Source organism: Macrobrachium rosenbergii, chromosome 53, assembly GCF_040412425.1.
Source record: "Macrobrachium rosenbergii isolate ZJJX-2024 chromosome 53, ASM4041242v1, whole genome shotgun sequence".
Lineage (NCBI taxonomy): Eukaryota > Metazoa > Arthropoda > Malacostraca > Decapoda > Palaemonidae > Macrobrachium > Macrobrachium rosenbergii.
The window spans coordinates 49,604,698-49,619,228 of NC_089793.1; the positions used below are offsets into that span (position 1 = coordinate 49,604,698).

General features: G+C 45.1%; 1 protein-coding gene across 1 annotated transcript in view; it reads left to right on the forward strand.

Annotated features, from left to right (window-relative positions):
• The window catches only part of LOC136834443 (pre-mRNA 3'-end-processing factor FIP1-like), a 267,929-nt gene that overhangs the window by 73,413 nt on the left and 179,985 nt on the right, over window positions 1–14,531 (forward strand). The window contains exon 4 of the mRNA XM_067097042.1: window positions 12,683–12,792. Within this exon, the coding sequence (XP_066953143.1) occupies window positions 12,683–12,792 (110 nt within the window). The remainder of the gene's footprint in view (window positions 1–12,682; window positions 12,793–14,531) is intronic.

The window sequence follows — 14,531 nt, forward strand, 5'->3', positions numbered from 1 at the left end:
TCTCTCTCTCTCTCTCTCTCTCTCTCTCTCTCAGATAGAGATTTTTATGCATATGTAATTTGTAAGGCAATCTCCCTTCCTCCAGTAATGTAAATTCCCCCTCCGAGTGAGGATTCACTATAACAAGGTGAGAAAACCAGTTTAGGTTTGTTCCCAGGCCAGTGCTTAAAAATCCAAGGTTTGTGTCCCCAGGCTAATGTAAATCTTAATGTTAAGGTCCAAATTAATAAAACCAGTGTATTTCTTTATATTCTCTTTTATGTATTATTTTTTTATACATTGTTTGTTATTTATAAAATACATTTTTCAAATTTAAGAACTCGTAAAAAAAAAAATGCTGAGTTTTTTGGGGCCTGAAACAGAATAATAGCATTTCCATTCATTTTAATAAGGAAATTCAATTTGATCTACAAGCAAATTGAGCTACGAGCTCAGTCACGGAACGAATAAACTCGTAGGTCAAGGTATAAGCAGTAATTATGATAATACAGTAGTTATAATTATTAGTCCTAAAGAGGTAGTTTCTTGATGGACCTACTTCCAAGGCTGATGGGAGGAATGTCTTATTCCTTTTACAGCTCAGTTGTAAACTAAAGGAACCAGTTGTGTACATATCATATAGAGTAGCTTTAGCTTTGCTCAGCTATCAGTAGCTGTTTTTGACAGCGTCCCACCATTGTCTCCATAACCCCTAAGTGTTTAAGGCCATCCAAGATGTCTTGAATCAGGAGATTAGAAAAATCCATGGCACTGCCTTTGAAGCCTTCCCTCTAGGGTCTTGCCTCTACAACCTTTTTTGCATGTAGGTTCCATTTAGATTTTCTCAAAGCATTCTCGAGTTCTGCTTCAGTAGTGATCTGGCTCACATTCTAAGTGAAAAAATGATACTGTACTTGTAACCATAACTGTGTGGTTCCTCAGAAGGCCGTGTACAAAGTTTCGGAAGTAACCTATCTGGCAAAGCTTCAAAAAGAACGTTTGGTAGTGATGGTTATCAGAGAAGGATACTTTGTACCTTTTATTGTATTTTGACCTTTATCAACTTCTGATATCCTTCTATCCACACTCTTCACAGACACAAGTTCTGAGTTGGGAGGGGTAGATTACACAGTTGTTATGCAACAAGGCCATTGAGACACTTTTATTCCAGTCACCAAGGTTTTACCATTGTTTTTCTAGTTCCCAAGACCTCTTGGAGGGAGCTGGAGGCCAGTTTTGGGCGTTTCCAGTCTCCACAAATTTATTCATGTTGCTCTCTTTTCGATGAGTCATTCACTTGGTCCGGGTGGCCTTTTGGAAGGGCAAAGGATGATTTCTGTTGACATGTAGGACCCACACTTCCACATCCCGGTACACCTTCAGTTGATGTAAAGTATTCGCGAGTGTGTTGGAGTTTTTAGCAGGATTTAGTCATCTGCTTGGTATCAGAGTAGTTCTTTCATATTTGGACGACTGGTTTGTTTTCAGCAATTTGTATCTGATGACCTTGAGAGTGAAAAATTATATTTTATGTCTGTCCCTAGGACTGGGCATTTTTTCCAGTGTTGATTGTGCTTTGCTGATCCAATCAGTTGCTTATCTGGGGATGAAAATCAGCTTTCTCTTGTTAGGGAATTTCCAGGAGAGAGATGGATAGACAGTTTTCTGCCACTTTTGAGAACTGTAATGGGTTGGCCTGTAGACTTCAAGAACCTTTACACTGTCCTCAGATGTCTCAGATGCAGATTTGGGGCCATTCTGAGAAACATTTGATGTCAGGGAGTTGGAAGGTAAACAACCTACAGCCTTTGGCAGTTTGGAATGGTCTTACGCAAGCAGAACATCTAGTCAGAGACAATACGATTGCAGTCTTTTCCAACAATTCAGCCTCTTGATTCTTCTTGATGGGAGGTTTTCCAAGAGAGAGATGGATAGACAATTTTCTGCCACTTTTGAGAACTGTAATGGGTTGGCCTGTAGACTTCAAGAACCTTTACACTGTCCTCAGATGTTTCAGAGGCAGATTGGGGGCCATTCTGAGAGACATTTGATGTCAGGGAGTTGGAAAGTAAACAACCTACACCTTTTTGGCAGTTTGGAATGGTCTTATGCAAGCAGAACATCTAGTCAGAGACAATACGATTGCAGTCTTTACCAACAATTCAACCTTGTGATTCTTCTTGTTCGGGGTTTTCCGAGAGAGAGATGGATAGACAATTTTCTGTCACTTTTGAGAACTGTAATGGGTTGGCCTTTAGACTTCAAGAACCTTTACTCTGTCCTCAGATGTTTCAGAGTCGGATTGGGGGCCATTCTGAGAAACATTTGATGTCAGGGAGTTGGAAGGTAAACAACCTACAGCTTTTGGCAATTTGTAATAGTCTTACACAAGCAGAACATCTAGCCAGAGACAATTAAATTGCAGTCTTTTCCAACAATTCAACCTCTTGATTCTTCTTGTTGGGAGGTTTTCCAAGAGAGAGATGGATAGACAATTTTCTGCCTCTTTTGAGAACTATAATGGGTTGGCCTTTAGACTTCAAGAACCTTTACACTGTCCTCAGATGTTTCAGAGGCAGATTGGGGGCCATTCTGAGAAAAATTTGATATCAGGGAGTTGTAAGGTAAACAACCTACACCTTTTGGCATTTGGAATGATGTTACGCAAGCAGAACATCTAGTCAGTGACAATACAGTCACAGTCTTTTCCAACAGTTCAACCTCTTGATTCTTATATAAGATGGCAAGGAGACAGATCAAGAGATTTGTTCAGGCTAGCAAAGAAATTTCCTTATCCTTTGGGCAAAGTCCAGCAACATCATTCTGTTACCTTGTTTTGTCTTAGAGATAAACATTGTTATTGAAGACCAACTCAGCAGAAAAGTTTAAGGTCTTCGGTCAGGTTTTCCAGAAGTTGTGGAACCTTTGGGGAGACCCAAACACCGATCTGTTTTCAACTGCCTAAAACTACACTCCCAGTTTACTGCCCTTCATACCAGGATCCTCAGGCATGGGCAGTTGATGCTTTACTTCAAGAATGGTCGAATATACTGTAGACCTTTGTGCTTATCCTCTTTTTGCTTTTTTGAGGAAATACTCAAAAAAGTTGTGAGCTTTGCAGAACACAAGGATGATTTTGATAGCTCATTCATGGCCCAAAGGGGATGGTTCCCCTAACTTTCTTTCCTGGCGGTAGATGTTCCTCATCTTCTTCTGTTCGGGAAAGATCTTTTCAGACTGTCTTTTTTGAGGAAAATCCTTCAAACTGCCACATGCTTCTTTTGACCGCATGGAGATTGTCAGTTGTTTGTTCCGAGCTAAGGGCTTTTCTAGAATGATCAAGGAAGCAGTCCTTAAGTATAGAAGTCCCTCCACTGTCAGACTTGTGTATCAATAACAGTGGTTAGTTTATTGATCTTGGTGTTTGTCCAGAGTGATATCCAGCACCCGTTCCACTAGATATCCTGATGTAAGTTGTACCAGTACCTCAGGTACTCAAAGCAGTTTTCTGTCACAGCGATCAAAGGATACCACTCTACGTTGCATCCAGTTCTGCATCATGCTGACTGGAATATTGCTCACGATTTGAAGTTTGAAGAGGTTTTCAATCTTTTGTGCTGGAGAGTTCAGTCTTCCTGTCATGGTTTACAATGAAATTTAGACGTAGTCCTTCAGACTTAACATAACCTCAGTTTGAGCCTTTTGATAGCCATCACTTAAGAACTGTGAAGGCACCTTTCTTTTAGCTCTTGCTGCGGCAAAGTGTATTAGTTAGCTTCAAGCCTATTCATGTATGTGGGCTTTGTTTTAGTGGTAAACTCTCTCCATTCTTTCATTGCTTAGAGAAAAGATATAGAGGTAAAAGCCCTTCCCAGATTTGTGACAGTTCCTAATTTAACTGTTTTGGTAGGCAATGAAGGAGTGGCTGTCTTTGTCTAGTAAGAACTCTGTATAATGAAGTTCAAGCCCTTTCTTGTATTTGAGCTTTGTTTTAATGACATCTCTCTTGTCCTTCATTGCTTAGGGAAAAGGTATAGAAGTGAAATCCCTTCCCAGATTTGTGACAGTGCTTAGTTTAACTGCTTTGGTAGGCAATGAAGAAATGGGTGTCTTATGCCCAGTTAGAACTCTTAAGGGTTTACCTGGACACACATGAATTTTTAAGAAGAGGAGTTAGAATTTATATGTGGTGTTAGAAGGCCAAACACACCTATGCCCAAGAATGCTTAAGTCAGTGCACACAGAGTTGATTCCTGAGCTTTTACCATTTTTGGAAATAATCCTCATGGCCTGTGATTGTGACAATCTCACCCTTTCTCATACACGACTCCATATCATGGAGCTTTTGAGGGGTAGTAACTCCGGCTTAGCTTTTTAGCTTTTCTCTGGTATATTTAGCAATAGCTTTACCTAGAAATAAGTGCTGAAAGGTTATTTCACCGGGTGACACAGGTCTCTCCCCAGAAATAGATTTTTCCTTTGTCAAAATCCTTTTATTTCCTTTAAAAACCTTTAGTTAGAGAAGGTTGTCATGCAGCTCAAGGGAGATGTAACTGTTTTTGCCTCATTATTTGTGAAATGTTCAAATTTAGTATGTGTAAAGCCCCTAGTCCTATCATTGCGGCAGGGACACACACTCCTGAACCAAATATGATGATGACCTCGCTTTCTATCTTTATCTTTAGTTGTTATGAAATTTGAATTTTGGGAGCATGAAGGTACACATTGGTGTATAGGAGTTCTTCTTTATATATGAATGTAGTAGTTGTTTTTAGTTTTGGACTGTTGGTTATGGGCTTTCGACTCAGGCACAGGAGTCACTCGTACTCTACGAGATAGAGACCTTTTTTTCCCTGTAAGGATCCTCTGACAAGTCTTGCTACGAGGGCCTTACACCCTATTGTGGCTCCAATGTCTGGTGACAGTACTTGCCAGCAAGGATCACACAACAGGCAGGAATGTTAAAAAGCTTTTTTTTTTTTTCTCCCCATTTAAAAGCTTTTAGTTCATGTGGTTGAACATTGTTTCTCTGGCTGCACTAACCCACCATCCTTATTTAATATGGTATCCAGCTAACTTTAACAGTAGACAAGATTCATTCCAAATAATGAAAATTTTTATGATAAGATTAATTTTTTGGATACTTGACTACTGGAAACCCACCCAGCCCCCCACATCTTAGTGGGTGGTCATGAAGAATTCTGACAAGAATGTAAATATTCCAACGCCACTTGGTGGAAACAGGTGATAACAGAGACAGTCCTAGCTGGTTAGCCAAGCATTATTTTATTCTGTTTTGAATGCCAATCGCACCTAAGGACGCAAAGATATAAACTAAATTTGTTCCGACATGATATACAAACTGCCGGTCCTTTACATTAGGAATTACTTTCAGGCGTAGGCTGGAAACGGCCATTAAACTCATGAGCAAGGTAGTTAGGCAGTAACTACCGCCAGATAGGCAGGAATACCCGCCTGCCTGGATGTAAACATTCCGGTTTGCTTTCGGCCGTCATGCGTTGCTGATGTGTTTTTCGTTCTCTCCGCCTGAGTGTCGTTAAGTTCTTATTATCCCGATGGGATCTTTCTGTATTTTTGTTTATGTATACGTGTGTTTGATATTTATTAATACAAACCCATGATTTGTGATAACCTTGCATAAGCCGTCGTTCCCTGCGCTGTCTTGGGTTTGACGGCCAAGAGCGTAATTGGAGAAGCGTAACCGAGTGGTAATGCTTCTCTTCCAGTAGCCATTTACGTAAATACTGAAGGCACCCCTGCATTCGGAGATATAGTTTGGGTCGTAATATCTTTGCTCCCCTACATTGATAGGGACGTAAGATTTCGTTCCCTTCTTGGGCTTCCGCCCTCCGTGTATAAGGGGCATCACTACTTCCTTCCTATTTATGCTGAGTGTTGCTCGCCGCCTGCACTTGGAGAACTACGGGCCAGGCGGGAGGTTGCGGGCATCGTTGGTAAGTTCTGCTTCCATGGCGCCCTTGGTGGCCTCCCCTCCATCCTTTTTCTCTTCCCGTAGGTTCTTCCTTTAGTAGATCTCTCTCCTTCGCCCTCTTCGTTCGCTCGTCTGGCGAAGACCAGGGGCGGGGAGCGATCGGGCGACCTCTTCTAGAGTACCTCCTCCCGCTGCGTAGGGCAAGTTCCCCTTGCAGCGAGAGGAGTCTCCGTCTTTTAATCATCTTTGCTTTTTCTTTCAGGTTGACAGTGGGCATCGCAGACACAGCAGTAGTTGGCTGGATATATCAAAGGATATCTCGCATGAAGCAGTCCCGACGTTCATTTAGTGTTACTTCGGGATCGATCACATTACCTGGTTAGATGACATATTTCCACGTCGGGATCATTTTGACTCTATTCCCGCCGATGTGGATCGATCGCTGTCATTGCTGGTCTTTATGTATGCTGTTGCACTGCCTCTGGCGTATCTGTGGTCCATCTGCTCCTGCTGTTCCCTGTGTTATGCTTGTCAACTCTACGACAGTCTCTGGGCTGCTCTTCCTGGTCTCCTGCTGCAGCTGCCCAGATCGTTCGTCGCTGCTGGTAACTTTCATGTGACATTTCTGTCCGTTGCAGTAGCTCCTGCCTTCTGAACCGTTAATGTAGCTCCTGCATCGGCTGTCCTGATCGTGCCCGCTACTCCTAGTGGTCGTGCCCAGGGCCGCTTCCGTTGTGTCCCTGCCAGCTGCCCTGGAGGTTACGATGTCTGCCATCCTATAGATGATGTCGGTGTGAAGGGGAAGGAAGTTGCCCTGTGGAAGTGACGTTCCTGGCCGTTGCAATAGCCCCTGCCCTCCGAACCCTCTGCTGTAGCTCCTGCATCGGCTGTCCTGATCATGCCTGCCGCTTCTCCTGGCGTTGTGCCCAGGGCCGCTTCTGTTTTCTTCCTGCCAGCTGCCCCAGAGGTTACGATGTTCGCCATCCTGTAGAAGATGTCGGCGTGAATATGAAGGAAGTCACCCTGTTGAAGTGATGTTCCTGGCCGTTGCAGTAGCTTCTGCCTTCCAAACCGCTGCCGTAGCTCCTGCATCGGCTGTCCTGATCATGCCTGCTGCTTCTCCTGGTGGTGATGTCCTGGGCCGCTTCTGTTTTGTTCCTGCCTGACTGGCCTGGAGGTTACGATGTTTCGTGTCCACCATCCTGTAGATGTTGGAGTGGAGGTGAAGGAAGCCGCCCTGTGGAAGTAGCCGCCGTCTTCATCTTATCTTAGATTTCATCTTCTGCTGCGTCTTCCCTTCCTCTCCCAAGGTCCAAGTGGGTCCTGAGAATCGGACAGACCTCCGTCAGCCGAAGGAGAGGAAGGCTGCTTCTTCCCCTTAATGCCCTTGGATGTCTAGGGGCTGCCTCCTTCCAAGGAGGCAGTGGGTCTCTCGCTGGCTCCTCCCAACCTTCGGGTTAGGAAACCGATTGACATAGCCCTGGGTTTTGTGTTTGAAAGCTTGTGGCGCACAGACCTCGGTTTGCGATCCCGTTCCCAGTCCTAGAGGTTCCGCCTCTAAGACGGGGGCTGCTTCAGGCGCTCGTTCGCGAGCCGCTCCAAGTGTTCGAGATTCTATGGAATATCAAGTATCCCGATCTGGTCTGGAGAGATTTTTCTTGGCCCAATTCAGGAGCAGTGCAAGAGAAAGGGCCGAGGCACCCAGGTGTCTTGGCTCTTCCTGCCAGTACCGCAAGCACTCCCCGAGTGCTTGCCAGTGCTCGGTCGGGTTCCCAGCCTGGTGTCTCGATCCTGTCGATTCGAACATCGGAGAAGCAGGGAAGAGATTCCCTTTGGGAGTCCTGCGGGACTTCTAAGGGACTGACTCTCTTCCGGGAGACAAGTTTCTCTCGTTGGCTCTTCCCGTCCTCGGGCAGGAACCGATTCGCATTCTCCTGTGATATCTTGCGTTTTAGGGGCCTCGAGAGCGCGGCCTCTCGAGGCCACGCCCTCGTTGCCAACCTTGGAAGTCTGCGTCTAAGACTGGTTCTGTGCTTGGCTCTTTCGATCTCTTAGGAAGCTGAAAGCAGCCGCTCCCGATTTTTGGGAGTCTCGTGGGTAGCTTGAATTCTATGAAGCACGAGCGCTCTCCTGACGAGAAAGTGCTGAGACACCCAGGTGTCTGGTTGCCGAGACACCCAGGTGTCCGGGTGCCAAGACACCCAGGTGTCTGGGTGCCGAGACGCCAGGTGTCTCGATACTGCCCGCCAGCTGCTTCGGTTGCTCAGCCGGGCTTCATTCTTGTGTCTTGAACTTTAGGGTTCAAGCATGCAAGATAGCAGACACAGAATTCCCCTTTGAACCCTCTTCTCGAGGGGCCTTGGCCTCGAAGGAGCTTAGAGTTTGGGAAACTAGCAATTGTTCACGGCAGACGAGTTCCGGCCTGCCCAGTTCCGATTGTGTTCGTGCGATTGGCTCGGCTTGGCTCGGCCCCTGGTCGCGCTTACGAGAGTGGCTCTGCTCGACTTGGCTTGCCAGACTGGCTCGGCTCGGCTCGCCCCGCCTGCCTCCCAGGCCACCACATACCAACCAGCTGGATCGTGTTTGCGTGATCAGCTCGGTTCGGTGCGGCTCGGCTCGGCCCTACTCGGTTTTTTCCGATTTGGGTTCTCGGCTATGTTCAATTGAACTTTTTGCTCTTCCCAGGAAAGCGCTTTGCCACGGCACGAGTGCTCTTCTTCCCCCGTGTGGCAGTGATCTTCAGTTGATTATCGCTCACGGTCCGCCTCTCCTGCTTATCTTACTGGCAGGACAGGTAGGGATACTCTTTCTCCTCACCTGTTCTCTTCTCCTCTCGGTTGTTCCAAGAGGCGCAAGATGGACAGAGAGAGCTCCGAGGAACTTCTTTGGAGTTCGGCTGCCTCTCGTGCTCTGGGTGTCGGTCCCCCAAGTCTCTCGTAGTATAACCAGGTAGCCGAGGAGGGTTTCATAGGGTCTGTCAAGGTCTCCCTCCAAGGAGAGAGGTACAGGAGTTTCGCGCTTCGGAAACAGCGAGGGTTTTCCTCTTCAAGTTGCTATCGCCCCTGTGTTTTTGGAGAACTTCGCGCTGATTTGTCGGTACAAGGATCCCCGGGACAGGACCGCGGCTCCCCCAATGAATAATCTTCATCACTCGCAACCCTTGCAGTTCCCGAGGGGCTGAGAGTGTCGGGGACTGCCGCGGTTCTGGTTTCCTTGAGCATTCTCGACCTGATGAATTCTTTTCTTTGAAGGAGTTAATTCAGGTTGAGACACCTTTCCCCCCCCTGCCTCGACAGAATATGAATTCTTGCCTCGGAGGGTCTTGCCGACTGCAGTCTTTTGGGCAATTTTGGTGCTAAGAAGGACTTTGTCCCAATTCGGATCTTCGGTTTCGTAAGTCCCGATTTGCCTCGACCCTTAGGAACGAACCTTCACTTGGCTCTGCCTTTCTCTTTCAGAGATTTGCCAGATACCTCGGTAATCAAGGTTCGTACCAGGGCACTGCCTTGTCCTTTGGACAGTGGCCAAGAGCTTTGGGTCTTAGTCATCTCAACTCGACCTTGAGTTCAAGCCAGCCCCCCTCAACTCCTTAGCTACGAAGTCCCAGGCTTCAGAATAAGATTGCAACTGCTGATGCCTGGACGTAATGATACTTATTGAATCTCTGGAACTGGCAGCGACATTGCCGAGACCTGGGAATGGATTCCTTCAGGAGAAGTATCCATTTCCCTTAGGCCTCAGCAATTCTTTCCATCGAATTTCCATCCTGCCTCCTCTCCCATGCTCCCAATTCGGGAAAGGCCAGTCTGGCTAGAGCTAATTGGCTCAGTACCCTGTCATTTTGCACAAGCTTCCCCATGGTGGAGAATGGAAGTCTGCTTCCATTCCTCCATCCTTCTTTCCTCTTCGAAGTATGAGGAAGGAGTTAAGCTAATGCTTAACTGAAGGAACCTTTGAATATGCTTGCATGTTCCCCTCACATCTTGTGTCTACTTACTGATTCACTGATTGAGGAATAGGCGCACACTGGTAAGACCTTGTCTTGAAGGTGTGTGACCGAGACAGTTAGTACCTTCTCATCACCGCCCTGGGCTCAGGTCAGCCTTTTGGCCGTCCGAGAATTCAGGATGAGTTTAAAACCACAGTACTGTAGTGGCATTTGGCAACAAACAAGAGGTAATCGTTTTTTCCTCTTGTTTCATCTCGACATTTGCAGGTACTCAAGTGTTGTCATATTGCACACTCAACAGCTCAGTTAACCAGATGCATTCCTGGTGGAGATGTATTGGTAGGCAAGCCTGGCCTCGGGTTTGAGTGATCGGGACAGAACATGCTGCTTACTCTTTTCTTCACGAAGATTCATGCAGAGACTGCTCGACTGAGAAATCCCTACCGTCCTTCTGTTGGCTCCCTGCACAACAAGTCAGTAGTTTTTCTCGCTCCTTCATACCAGACCAGGGGCTGCTTCGGTGAGGCATGCTGTCTTTTTGGGGAAAGCTCAATATCTACGTTTTTTCCCTTCATATTTGTCCGTTTCGCTAGGGGTTCACAAGCATTGCTCACCCCGAGTTACAGACAAATACTTGAAGACTTCGCCTTCATCCGACTTGATTGCCGAGGCATCGAGAAGAATTCCGCTTGACCCAGCCTCCTGTAGCAGCTACACAAGAAGCGGTTCTGAGGCAGTACATCCCTGTGTGTTCAGGACTGGGAGACCTTCCAGCTTTCCTTGCAAGCACAGGCTTTCTCGCCGAGCAGCAACGGATATAGCTGGATATCCCTTGAAGTCCTCTGCAACACTGTCCCAGGGACTGGATCCATCTTCACTGGTGGTGTTGTTGACGGAACTTCTTCTCGGGTCAGAGTCGCTCGTCAAGTCTGGACTTCCTCGTCTTCTCTGCCGAGGGTTGCTTCTCTCCCTTTCATTTGTGAAGAACGTAGGCCCTTGTGACCTAGTCTTCTGTCTGAAGTAGCCTTCGTCTCCTCAGTCAAGAGTTGGCTACGGACGAGAAGCTTCTTCAGTCATGCTGTCCCAGGGAACTGTTCCGTGGGTGGCATGTGACTCTCGTTTAGGGTTCCTGTCCGTGCTCTGCACGCACCTTATGAGAGACTCGGATAAAGATATGCCCTCTTAGGACCATCTCTCACCTTACTCCAGCCTTGGCTTGGAAGATGGAAGAACAGGGATGGGGATCATACCTCGACTCCTTCTCAGATGTCGTAGGTGGACTCCAAATCCATTGGCATGTGGTGTCGGGTTCGAGTCCTTGTTGTTCCCCCCCTCCTTGGACTTTGTGTCGATGATCCAGATCATTCGTTACTTTGTCCTATTAGGGAGCTGTGGTACTTTTCGAAAGGCTCGACATTCCTAACCTGGATGTCGTCAATGTTTTCGCTAGTACTGTCTCTCCTAAGGAAGAAGTGTCTAAGGACATATCTTCCTCCTGACTTCGTGAAGCGATCAAAGGAGGTACTCGGCAGCTTATGACAACGATACCGGTACCTTCCACCCGAGAGCTCATGAAGTCAATGGCTTGGTCCATCCCTCGCATTCCAGGAGTTTCTATCAGTCTGGAAGGAAGACATGGTCTCATGGACCACACTCTTGTCTTCTTCCTTTGGTCTTGCCCACAGGCCCTTGGAACCTTTTTTCCTTGGCTCTGTGGTGGCTGCTCAACAAGTTGTGTTGTCTTGCCCGGCTCCTTCAAGAGGACGAGTAGCATCTCGCCTAAGGTGTTGGTTCTGGAAGTGAGAAGGATTCCGAGATTGACTGGCCTCTCTTCCTCCTCCTTCCCCATCCTACAACTTCTCCTCCTTAGGGATGAGAACAGGACTCGAACCAATAGCTGCTGGAACTGGCACTGATGCGGTAAGACTACACATCGAGCACCCATTCTATTTTTCTTATAGAATCATAGAAGCAATTCTGCTCCTTCCTCTAGCAAGGGGAGGAAGGAGAGACTGGCAATAAGGGAACCCTATCTCGGCTTTTCCTTACTGCCTCTGACTCTAGATCCTTCCAGCCTATTTCGTAGGAGTTACGTTTCCTCACTCATGCGAAAAGGTCTAGCATCTGACATTTGATCTTGCAGTTCCTACACTTCGATCAATATGTCAGAGGCACGGTACTCCTCCATGCTCTTTCGACCAGGAGGAGCAACCCAGGTGTGTAGAACTCCAGTCAGTTCAGGAGACTTACTCAGATTCCTCCCTCCAACCAGTGAGTCTTCCTAATGTAAAGGACCAACGGTTTGTATATCGTGCCGGAACAAATCACAGTTTTTGAAAGTAAATTGTATTTTTCCTAACTATACAAACCCGAGGTCCTTTACATTACATACTATGCCCACCTCATGCCACCCCTCAGTCTGAACCTGTACCGAAAGGCAAACTGGAATGTTTACATCCGGGCAGGCGGGTATTCCCGCCTACCTGACGCTAGTTACTGCCTAACCACCTTGCTCAAGAGTTTAACGACCGTTTCCAGCCTACGCCTGAAAGTAATTCCTAATGTAAAGGACCTCAGGTTTGTATAGTTAGGGAAAATACAATTTACTTTAAAAAATTGTGATTTAACAGTAGGTAAGTATCCAAATAATTAATTTTATCATAAAATGTTTCATTTTGTAAGCATATGTGTATTATGAAGGTTTTGAGATCATTTGAGGTTAGCTAATGGACTAATTACAATTTTCTTTGCTCATTCAATTAGCTTACACAAATAAGAAATTATTTCCATTCTTATTAAAGGCTGCACCTACGACTGGCTTGAAAGATGAAGATTTTACATCACCAGGAAAAGTTAATGGTGTCCCTGTTGGAGACTTTTCATATAATGATATGGAAGACAAACCATGGAGGTAAGGCATGTGTAAACTGTAACATTGTTAAATTTCTCTTATATATTCCTAATTTCCCTTCTGTTTTCTAAAGCACTGCAACTTATACATCTTCACTTGCTCATTGAAAAACTGAAATCAATTTCTGTATCTCTTATGGTTTTAACTGGGGATTATGTATGTTGGATGGAATTCATTCACAGGATGAGTGACATTTTATGTTGGTCTTTCTAAATTAAAGAATACAGACACTACCCTACTTACCAATGAGTTATTTTCTGATCGGCTGTTTGTATCTTGATTTGTTTTTAAGTTGGTTTTTAATATGTAGTGCACAATTTTTGTTGATGTTTACATTCAAATTTTGCTCTGGACACCTATTTTGCTAGTAAGAATTTTTGCAAAGAGCATGAGGAAGAAGAAGAACCTGTTAGAGTATTGTCGTGATTAACTACCAAGAGTTCTTCTTACAATAATGAGAATACTAAATTATAAATGTTGCTTGAATCTAAATTTTATTTTCCTTATAATAATGCATGATTAAAAAAATACACTAAATATAGCAACTGGGAATTTTAGAAAAAGGGTATTTGTCAGACTGAGTTAAATCAAGAAGATAGAAATAAGTAAGAATATTTTAAGAGTATGAACAAATATTCTTGTGATTGTAAGAATACATGGTAGTTAATCATGAGAATACAAGGGATAATCAGGGAAGGGATCAAAGGGACAGGTTCTTCTTCTTCTGCGTGTTTTTTTTTTTTTTTTGCAAAAATTCTTACTAGAAGAAAAGGCAGCCAGAGCAAAATTTGAAAATTTTAAAGTTTGTAAGTAGGGTACACAGTGTGGGATAGATGGGCTAAGTAAACCCAGAACACTGTTTGTAAAATTTAAATGAGTAGAAAATTAGAGCAAGATGTTGCAAGTTGGCAGTTTAGGGGGGGGGAAAACATAAATTGACTTATTGTAACACAGGAGCAGAAAATGATGCTACAAAGAATCTACACTACGCCATCAGTACACACTGGGAAGTGCTTCCTGACAGGGTTCATTATTGGTGCCACCATAGAATCTCTCTGATCTCCTGTTACCCTTCAATGTTTTCCGGCACTTCAAACTTTTCTGGCTTTTGTTTTCAGTAGAAATCTGCTGCTTTTGTTTCTTCAAACCTGCACATTGTGTGTGTGTGTGTGTGTGCATGTGTGTTTGTGGTTGTTACACTGACAGATATCCATTGGCAAAAGTCAAATAATACAGTTGCTTTAAGAAATTTATGACTACTGTATAGCAATTAGGCAGGTGCCATTTGCATTCGGGTATTGTTTACATTCCTAAAATCATCAGCTGATTTCGTTTTACTGACATCATCACACCCATTAGTTGCTAAATGAAATGCATGTCTTTGGAGATTCGTTTTTACGTGAATGATTAGAGGTGGGCTTAAAAATGCAACTTACCTTATTTATAAACTAGCTGACCAACCCGGCTCTGCCCAGGATAACTAAATGACAACTGATAAATCTCTCTCTCTCTCTCTCTCTCTCTCTCTCTCTCTCTCTCTCTCTCTCTCTCTCTCTCTCTCTCTCTCTGTCAACACCTTCCCAACCCCCACCCCCTTTGGTGCCATTGATGTCTTACCCCCACAGTATTCTTTTCCAGATAGTACATCATATGTATACCAAAATTAGGTATGATAAATTTGTAAAGTTAGTAAGTTTCACGGGCAGAACCAGCCTCGTTTCAGGGGAGCCCTTCCCACC